Consider the following 10390-nt stretch of genomic DNA (forward strand, 5'->3'; position numbering starts at 1 on the left):
GCAGCACCTTCTTTGTGCTCCGTCAATATCTCCAAGATATAATTAAAATGTTTCAATTAGATATAGCCAATTTAAACAAAAACCAAAAATTAAAACTGCATCAATTATTCATGTATAACCTTTTATGTGACAAGGCATGCAATAAAAATAAAGCCCCTCATTGATGTTAAGCTTGTCAGTACATGAGGCTTTCACAAGGGGGCAGTCACTTCTGTCCAAATGCTCTGTTGTAGCTCACTACTCATTACGCAGTGTACTCAATTGCATTACACTGACACGACAAGAACCTTCCATCCACAGATACTGTATCATATATAAACAACACCGAAAAAGACAGATCATGTGGTAGCTCTCATTCCCCTCATCTTAAAACATGTAAACCAATGCATTTACGTAAATCACACAAATATGTCTTGTTTTGCAACTAACATGTTCTTGCAGGCATGTGAACCTACTGTTCTAGAGTGTATTCGCCATAGACTGTATAAAAGGTATTTGCATTATGGAAAATCAAGCAGTCTTTGAAAACAGTTCTCTGTGCAAAACCAAAGCACCCAGGTTCGTTAGCTTCCACAAGAGTCCTTGCTTTAACTCTATTCATTTCAGGACAAAAAGAACAAGGTTAGGTCACCCATTATTACAAGTTCTCATTATTTATTTTGCTGCTCTTAACTGAACTAACACAATAATGAAACTCTCATTATTTTGCACAGACAGCGGAACGGTCATTAAAAAGATACCTTTCGAGAAGATTCGCTCGTTCGGGCACTGGGAACGACGACCCACAAAGGGGCTGTTTTGTGGGCCTCGGATAAAATGGTTTGTGTGAATGGAGTCTTCTTAGAAAAAGAAAAGAGCCTCTTCGGCTGTTTGTTTTGGAATTTGTCTCATTGATCCAAGAGCGCCAACTAAAAGAGGAGGCCGGTATCGACAATAGCACTCAGGACAACAATACTCCAGCGTCACATAAATGAGAACCATTCACGGTGCGAATTAATTTTATTCATGATAACACTAGCTTTAGAGGGAGTAACATGACCAAATTGTGTATTTAAAAAAAAAAATACAACCCAAAAACTGTAACTCTATCCTATGTCAACAAAATACTGTGGGAGATGAGAAAGGGGAAACCCTGACAGAACAAAAAATATAGCAAGACAAAAAAGTCATGAGGTTTTCTTGACAATCATTTATTAAACAAACTGAAAAGTAATAAATAAAGATAAGTACTTAAAATGCATTAGAGACCAACAGATACATAGGCTCATAGGTTTTAAAAGAGATCCCAGCTACTTCACTACTGGAATAGAAAAGAGTGATTTGTCTTGAATATCTTAAATTAATATGGCTCAGTTCTGAGCCTCATATACTGTTATTTGGCATTAGGGTTAGAAATGTTTAAAGACATGCATATTCGAAACATCATAAAAGGGGCTATACTTAGTAAGATTTTAGTGATATATTTTTTAGATTAATTTTGGTCACTTGTTTTTAATTTTCAATAGTTGGGGAACAGGGGAGAAAATCAATATAAGGTAAAGGGAAAAAAACATACTATAGCTGAGTGTAAGACTAAAATGGCCCTGCTGATGATTACCAACAATTGTGATTGTTTACAGCTAAAATAAACTCCCCTTTGAGTCTATCAATCTTCACAGCTTGATGATCAACAACGGGGGAAAAAAAAAAACAGCTCTCAAAAAGCATCTTACTGCCACATTGTTAACAAGTATTGATTGTATAGTGTGATTTTGATAATAACGGACGCTCTTTTGCAACATAAATATCCCTGGAGGCCTTCTATATAGAAAAATGTCATTTCTAATTTAACTGTTATTTGTTAAAAGCCACAATTTTGTCATATGTAGCTTTTTATTAGGGGCCCCAAGGGTAGCAGAATCGTTCTACAATAATAAAAGAAAAATCAGACAGGATCAGTACATTCATTGTCTGTGTACCTTCCAAAAACTCAAAATGGAAGGTGAGAATAAGACTTTTACAGTAGGTTAACACTAAAAAAGACTAACAAAAAGTAAAACAAAATTATTTCAGATATGCCTCTGTGCAGTTTTGGTAACTATAGTGCCAAAAATCTCACAATATTAAAGTGGACCTCATTAAACATGTAGACGTTTCTTTGTGATCAAGCCGCATATTCTGCTTTGGCTCGTACCTCAGCATGTGTGCTTCTGATTTCCAGCAGAAAATACTGTACACACTCACCGGGGAGTACAAGCATACTTGGCACCTTCACATGAAACAAATCCAAACCTGTTATTTGATGCATTACAGAAAATCAATAAGCTCCATACAGAAACACAGAGCACACTTACAGGATGTGTTTGATGTCACCCGAAATTCAAAGTGAAACATCTGCCCAGTCAAATGACAGGGGAGGGTATCAGAAGAGCGGAGGCCAGTGCTTTAGACAGTTTTTTGAGTTAGCTTTCATACTTGATCAAAATGCCCTTTTTAGATTTACTCACCAGCAGCAGGGGTCATGGAGAGCCTGCAGGCACTGATGTTAACACACAAACCATCACTCGCACACACGCACACACACTTAAATGATCTCTCAGTCTTCTACAGTCAAACTAAACGCTCCTTGTGAGAAGGCTGACTTCAGTCCTTCTGAAAAGAACAAATAAATATACCTTTAACACATACTGCTCTCCTTGATCAGTCCCCTCACTGCACTCTCCAAGCCTGACTAAAACACTGTTTCATCTTCACGGATCAGCAATGAAAAACTCCCCTAAAGCAGAACCCAGTTTCTACTTTGGAGAAGTGAAACAACTTTAAAACACTATTAAAAACCATAATTCTTATGCAATTGATTGATCATAATTTTATACTCTAAAAAATAAAATGCAGTATGTCAAAGACCATGAGTGATCCCTTGCTTTCAATCTTCTGGTGGTTCAAAGATGACATCCCCTTTAAAAACAGCATTTTTTGAGGTCTCCTTTGGATGCCATCCTCCATTCATGATGTTTAAGAACAGTGACTGAATTATTATGGTTGTTGTTTATGTATTGGTTAGGTTGTGTCCATGGAGGAAGCCCGTCAGAGAAGAACTCGGCTGATATGGTTGCAGAAAAAGGGGAATGTTTCAGGGCCTCGTGTTGCACAGTTCAGTCGAACAAGACCTTCCCGATGCTATGCAGCCATCAGATACTGGTGGTAGAAGAGGCCGAAGAGAGAGGTGGAGAACAGGCATGCAGCAATCCACCAAGTGAAGAAGGACAGGAGCCCTCGAAAAAGCAAGGGGGAGAAAACAGTCCTCAGCCCCCCGAGAGCAACCGATAGCTGGGCCACTGTTTGAGAGGCCTGCACCTCGTCTTGCCCCACCTCAGCGGGGCTCGAGTCCTCATTTGACAGACACGGCAAATTCTCTTCGGGGTAAATCACCCACGAGTATCCACCTGGGGGTTAAAACAAGAGTCTGAAAAATTCAAGAAACCCTACTGAGGCAATTGAGAACATGTCAAGAAGAACCTTAATGCACTCACCTAATGTCTTTAGCAGGAAAGTAGTGTGCAACAGCATCACCAGAGGTGCGATGTACTGAAGAGCTATTACACACAGGTAGTAAAAGACTCGGGCGACCTGTGTGAGGAAAAACAAATTTGCAGTTAAAACATTTAGGCAAATTTCGTTCAAAACAAGCAGCTTGGCAGGAGAGGAGCTCATCAAACAGACTCGCTGAAACCATCACTGGGAGCTTAAGTACAGAGGGAGGCTGCAAGCATATGATTCGGGAGCAGATGTAAGACCAGACACCCCTGCGACTCTACAGCCATTTGCGAGTCTCACTTATGGCTTGGAACATCAAACGGGCTCTTTTCCTCAGCTCCAGCTGTGAAGTGCTGTGGGTTTTGATCCTTGCGCTCCACTAAACTCAGATAGCCTCCTCATTTTAGAGCTTTGAGGGCAACAATGCCACGCAGTCCTTTTTCATACCGACATATTTCCACCTTTGAGAAATGTCGACACTGTAATGCAGGCCCCAAGAGTAGATGCCCTGAGTGCATTTATTAACCAGTAGAGATCAAACATCACAAGAACAACCTACTAAAGATGGGATATCGGGCAAAATAAGATGGCTTTGCAACGCAATAACTTCATTGCATACTAGTGTGATGACACTGTTTATCTGTAAGAGCAAAAAGTTTGAACACTTTTCTAAAGTTTACACACCATCTTTTGGAGATCCACTGTACTAATGCGTCCCGCTTCCTTCTTCATCTGCAAGACGCCCTTCTGGGCCAGGTTGAGGTAGGCCTGGAGATGATGCCGCATCATGGCTAGTCTCAGCACACACAGAAGCAGGATCACCCACAGTCGCAACGTGTCGTATGTCTTCTCAGACATTCTGAAAGCAGATGAAGAGGAGTGATGCACCAAATCAGTCCAAAACTTAGGTTGTGACTTGAGAAGAATGAACAAAGCTCTCACTAAAAAAACATCACTTTAAGTCAACAGAAAATGGCAATCGCAACCTATTTTACCACCTCAATGTGATGCATTTATGAGTAAAACAAATATAGGGTGGGACTTGATAAATTGGATTGAGAAAGGTGGGCATTTCACACAAGAATGGAACCCAAATGAGAGTTTGTAGTTTGTAGATTGCCCGATGATTACTTCCCTCCTGAAATATCATCAGCACCAACCTCTGAGGAGAATTTCTGACCAAGACGTGGAAGTTTACCCTCTAGAGCTTATCAACTTTTCACCCTCTCCCAAATCTTTCATCGTTACATTATTCCACAACCATTAACCACCATAACATTACTGTGTTAACTATTGGAAAGGGTTTGAAATGAAATGAATTCTCCACCAATAAGTGTTAAGCTATTTGTTAACATTATTTTCACCCTTTGCAGCGTCAAACAAGGCCATTTCAGAGGCAGAACAAATTATTATAAATAATGCTTTAATTATAAATGATTTTCATGAAAAATTACGAAGACATTAACTTTCATTTGAATACTGTGTACTGATGAATCATGTACAATAAGACCAGGATCGTGTATTAAAGTAATCAGGGTCAATTTTGTTTTCATGTTGACTAAAGTAAGCTTCCTCAAGTGCACAGAGGGCCTTAATGAACAAGTTTAAAAACAATTCAACATAGTAATAATGCAAAATATAACGTTGCTTAATTGTAAAACAAAATACTCACAAAGGCACACTATCTTTCCCAAATGTGGGATTCATTATGTAATCCTTTGTTATGGGCTTCACCCATAGCAGTACCATGATTAAGGGGGCCAAGAAGTTGATATGTAGCAAGGTCCTGAAGGATGGACACATAAAAACAACCAATTAGACAAGGTAACACACAAGAGCATCAAGATCAGTGGAGCAGTAGACATCAACTATCAAGTGCCACTGCTTTAAATATACCATTTCAGCCGTACAAGAAGCATAGCAGTAATCCAGGCCTAAAAGAGTAAGCCCCATAGTGTCATGAGACCAGGTATGGTGAGCTGCCCACGCTGAAGAGGATTAGCTATGTGAGATGTGTAATGCCTAACTCCTCTTTTGTAACACAGTTACCCTAGAGCCCAATGCTGGCTGGAAATGTAGACCAGGTCCATCTACAGTAATGCTTATCTGCTAACTTGCTGCAGATATAGTCAGACATTGATGCTCCACATCAATTAACATGGAAATATTGTTAGTGGCTACAATATTTCAATATAAACTGGTTAAATTCCGCTTGGCGAAAATAAATACATTGAATAATTCAAATGTAAGGCCAAAGAAATACTCATCATTTTAATTTTAGCATTTAAGGTGACTACTAAAGGTGTCAACATTAGAGCCCGACCGATATGGGTTTTTTGGGGCCAATACCGATACCGATATTAGGGAGTAAAAAAACTGCATACAGTTATCGATATATCGGCCGATATTCTTTGTGTATATTATAGTACAGTACCAGTCAAAAGTTTGGACACTTTCCCATTTGTGTGTCCAAACATTTGACTGGTACTATATATAGAATACAGTATATACATAAACAGAATATATATACATAAACACATTTTTTGCAATGATCACTCAAATGTGGTGATCAAACACTTATAATGACGTGACAAAGATATGTAATGATGGAGGCAGGGCATTTAACAATTTAACAATAAACTTTATTATCCAAAATGAGTCTGACATCAGTGCACTGAACAGTAAAGTTGAAGTTTATTCAACTTTAATTCAATTCAATTCCATTCAACTTTATTCCGTTTAAGTTTATTTCACTTTGGAACATTAATTCACGGATTTGCGCTACTGTCTTCACACACAGACAAAACTTACTAGAGAAGTGTGAAGTGTGACATAATATACCTCTGTAAATAAATATAAATTCACGTCTCGCGCACTTTAATGCCCTTTGAATGTAACGTTCAATGGTTTTCCATAGACTTATAAGATAAGCTTTAAAGCTTTTCATCCAGGTCGCCAGTAGCAAACAATGGCGCACTAAGACAAACTAAGTAATTACACCATTTCAAGCATTTTATCTGCATTATATGTTCTGTAAAAACAAAGTTCATATCGGCGGCATATTCGCCGATACCGATATATCGGCGACAGGCTCATATCGGCCGATAATATCGGCTAAACGATATATCAGTCGGGCTCTAGTCAACATATTAGTAATTAGATTTACTGAAACATTTACTGTGTGACTTTGCAGTTGTTTAGTGTGAGGGCATCAAGATGCATCTGGGCCAATCGCAAGCCTGGGAAGGTGAGAAAGGCTCCAATGAGAGCGCAGAGCAGTGCCAGAATCAGCTTAAAGGTCAGCTTGGATATGGGGCCCCTGTAGAGACAGAGGAAGAGGGCAAGGCCTATTCACTGCAGGGAAGCACAAACCATCACATACATGGCTTAATCCTAATCAATGGAGACATGGTATACTGTATACACACACTCCCTCTCTGCTGACAAAGGGGGCAGGGGTACAGCAGCCATAATACTTACTGAGACTCAAGGCCTTGGTTCTCCAGAAACTTCACGGCACTTTCAGAAAAATTTGCAAAGCCTATGAAAGCAGAAAAAGGAGGATAGAAACACTGTATTACAAGTGAAATTCTTAAATATATTTAAATGTAGAAAAGAATGAAATAGTCATGGTTGGGACGTGCGATAGGTATTGTCTATAATACTGTAATTATTGTTTTTTACAATATGCAAGCTGACATCGAGTATGTCATCCGCTTTGCAAAAACCAAACAAAAAAACACCTTGAGAGTACACACTTTTTCACTGCGTAATGTAGCTTATTTTAATGCCGTTGGAATGCATGGAATGTTTGAATGAAATTTAAGATATACAGGGCCATGATTAAATGTAAGAATTTGACATAAAAGATAATGCACACATCTAATAAGGTTATAGAAAAGGAGTGTTCAAACCTGTCCCTGGAGGGCCACTGTCCTGCCCTGCAGAGTTGAGCTCAAACCCTAATTCAAGGCAAGTATGTTGCAGCTGGTTTGAACTAAACTCTGCAGGATACTGGTCCTCCAGGAGCAGGACTGATCATCCCTGTTATAGACTACTGCCATTATAAAAGGCAAAAATCATTTTAAGGAAATCAGTTTAAGTCAAATATTCCCTCATAGTGAAAAAGTTCATTTCTGTCACCGCTGTAAACTAACCACTGCATAAAATATGAAGAATATGAAACACTTTGGGAGTCAGCTGTTCATGGCAGGGCTAAACCAGCTAAGGTATTATGAGCACAAAAACACACTTAAGCAAAATATTGTCTAATTATTGCTACTGACAAAATCACAGAAAATCATAAATAATTTTTTTGTCAATATTGCACATCCCTAGTCAGTCAAAGTGTTGATTTTGGACCAGGTTACAGGATCTATAGTGAAAATGACTATGGTGAGTAAGCAGAATAGTGTTCAGCTTTTAAAACCAAACAAACTGCAGCCTAATGCGTGGTTTAAATCATAATGCAAGAATTACAGTCTGACCCTCACTAACAATAAGTGATGTGAGTGATTCAAATCAAAAAGATGAAAATGGTCTACAACATAAAAGCACGGTAACTGTCACGTTTTTACTTTAGTGGACAATATTGTCAGAAATGTAACTAGGCAGCTAAAAGCATTTCTTTTTTTCTTTTTTGTCTGCATGTGGCCACACATTCCAGATGTTAAGCGGCATCCCAAACAAAAATTTGAGGAACAATTTCTTTCCCCCTGTCATTTTTCTTGAGACTGGCTGATGTATGATACAGTGAGTAAAGCAATTCAAATATGCAAGGGAAAACAGCAAATTATTTTTGTAAGTAATTAAATGTAGCCATGTTTTAATTTTGGACTATAAAAGAAATCCACCTTAGAACAAAATGGTCTCACATTCTGTTACTACATAGGCCTAATATAAAAAAGAAAGCAATATGCATAAAACCAACTTGACACTACTATACCTGTCTCAAGGCCAAATTCCAGGTAGTTCTCTGTGACAATAAGGATAGCCATGGCTTTCACAAAGAAGAAAAAGGCAAAGGTGATGCAGAGGGAACGCTCACCGCCCTCTTCTAGTCTGAAGTAGTGAGCCGTGAGGGAGAAAAGGATCTTCCTGAGAGAAACTGAAGCTAAGGAACATATTCACATGAGCACATTATACCAAAAACTGCTCTCCAAAAAATATCAGATAAAGGCTGGAATTAATTCTATGACTAATCAGAGAAATATTCTGGGTTATAGTAATTTATGTACACTAGATGTCCACTGTAAGAGTTCAACCGAACACACATTTTTCCTTCGTTTTTACACACTGGCACATATGCAGTTAATAAATGCCAAGTTGGATTTCAACAGAATTTTCCTTTAAGTTCAATTACTCTACATACAAACTCTCTACACTACTGAAGCTGTCTGGGTTCTATTCAAATCTAAATGTCTCACATTTAGTGTCACAGCAGAAGAGAAATTTATTTAAAACATGCCTCATCAAATAGTGTCAAGGCTAATTTCCCTGAGGTGAGAAAAAAACTAATTTAAAAGCAAGAAAAAAAAAAAAAAAAGCCAAATGCAGACAGAAAACATCTAGCTGTGCCTCTTTGTTACGATGCCTTTATGTGCCCGTTTTGATTATACTGGTCTAGGGTCAATCATTCAACTTGTAGCGACGTCGTACAAATCTGCAAAGCAAGCGGGCGGCCATCTGAGGAAATATTTCAGTGACCATCACTTTGACAAGGCCATTTTCCCCAGCACACACTCTCCACTGAGATCAGGAAAAATGGCTCCTTCCTGTCCACATTTAGCCATTTGCACACATATAGACCTATCATCATCGTCATCATCTTCATCACCCTACTAGGCACCTTCCTTCCTTCCTATCTTTTTCCCAGGCAAATCAGTCCGGTGGGCCGAGAAAATTGGGCCTCCAGTGTTCGGTGGCAGGCTGAACTAGGTAAAGGGCAGTGGCGAGCGGAGGGAGATTGATCTTTGTGGACTGTGCCGGGGTTAATGTGTGTGATTTGGTGAGGCACTAGAAGGGGAAAGTAGCAGGTAAAAAAGGCAACAGGTGCAGCTTTCATCACTCACGGCTAGACTGTCCCTGCTTCCGAAACTGTGAAAATTGAGCTTCTCCACAAGGGTTGTCATTTATAAAGGATGTTTTAACATTTAGGGACTATGGACACGTTATTGAATAAAGTATTTTAAGGTTCCTACTTGTAGTTCTGTTAAAATAACAAACGGCTACCTATGTAAGTCACATCATGTGCTGAGAAACTCTACTGTATTATGGTCCTCATGCAACCACGTTTAAATAACACGCCAAAGCTCTTATTAAACAATACTAATGAGTAAGACATTAATAATGGGTAGTTGACATGCTAGATGACATCTATACTATATAATTCTATTATTACTAATGGCATTTGCTAAGCTTCTCCATTACTAATGCTCATATCTGTGATTAGTGATTTAAAAAAAAAACTCCAAACCTAAAGTGTTACAGTATGGTGGCTAACCTCAAATCACCCTATACTAGCAACACATCTAAGCAACTACATAGCAACACCATAAAAAAAACAACCTACTATTGTTATGCTGATATTTTCACAAATAATGCCAGTAAAATTTACTTCAGAAAATGCAGACATCATGATTTCACGTTAACTACATTTTGACTATATGGGATATATACGCATTTTAAAACGAATTAGCTAAAAATGACTGAACTATTAAAATATTATTTTATATTATTATTAATAATTTATATTAATTATATTTATTTTAAATAATTTTTAACTGCCATTTAAATTATTGTAATTATTACCATTTAATTATTTACACAACCATTTAAAAGTTTGGGGTCTGTATATGTTTTTTTTTTTTTTTTT

At 38.2% G+C, this 10390-nt stretch overlaps 1 protein-coding gene across 1 annotated transcript in view; it reads right to left on the reverse strand.

Annotated features, from left to right (window-relative positions):
- Window positions 1–1169: 1169 nt before the first annotated feature.
- LOC107669514 (transmembrane protein 161B-like) overlaps window positions 1170–10390 on the reverse strand; it is a 23444-nt gene continuing 14223 nt past the window's right edge. Inside the window, exons 6-12 of the mRNA XM_016461783.1 lie at window positions 8462–8613; window positions 6997–7057; window positions 6695–6835; window positions 5189–5302; window positions 4201–4375; window positions 3513–3609; window positions 1170–3425 (exon numbers count right to left, since the gene is read on the reverse strand). Of these exons, the coding sequence (XP_016317269.1) occupies window positions 3160–3425; window positions 3513–3609; window positions 4201–4375; window positions 5189–5302; window positions 6695–6835; window positions 6997–7057; window positions 8462–8613 (1006 nt within the window). The 3' untranslated portion in view covers window positions 1170–3159. The remainder of the gene's footprint in view (window positions 3426–3512; window positions 3610–4200; window positions 4376–5188; window positions 5303–6694; window positions 6836–6996; window positions 7058–8461; window positions 8614–10390) is intronic.

This window comes from Sinocyclocheilus anshuiensis, unplaced genomic scaffold (assembly GCF_001515605.1).
Source record: "Sinocyclocheilus anshuiensis isolate Anshui unplaced genomic scaffold, SAMN03320099.WGS_v1.1 scaffold356, whole genome shotgun sequence".
Classification (NCBI taxonomy): Eukaryota; Metazoa; Chordata; class Actinopteri; order Cypriniformes; family Cyprinidae; genus Sinocyclocheilus; species Sinocyclocheilus anshuiensis.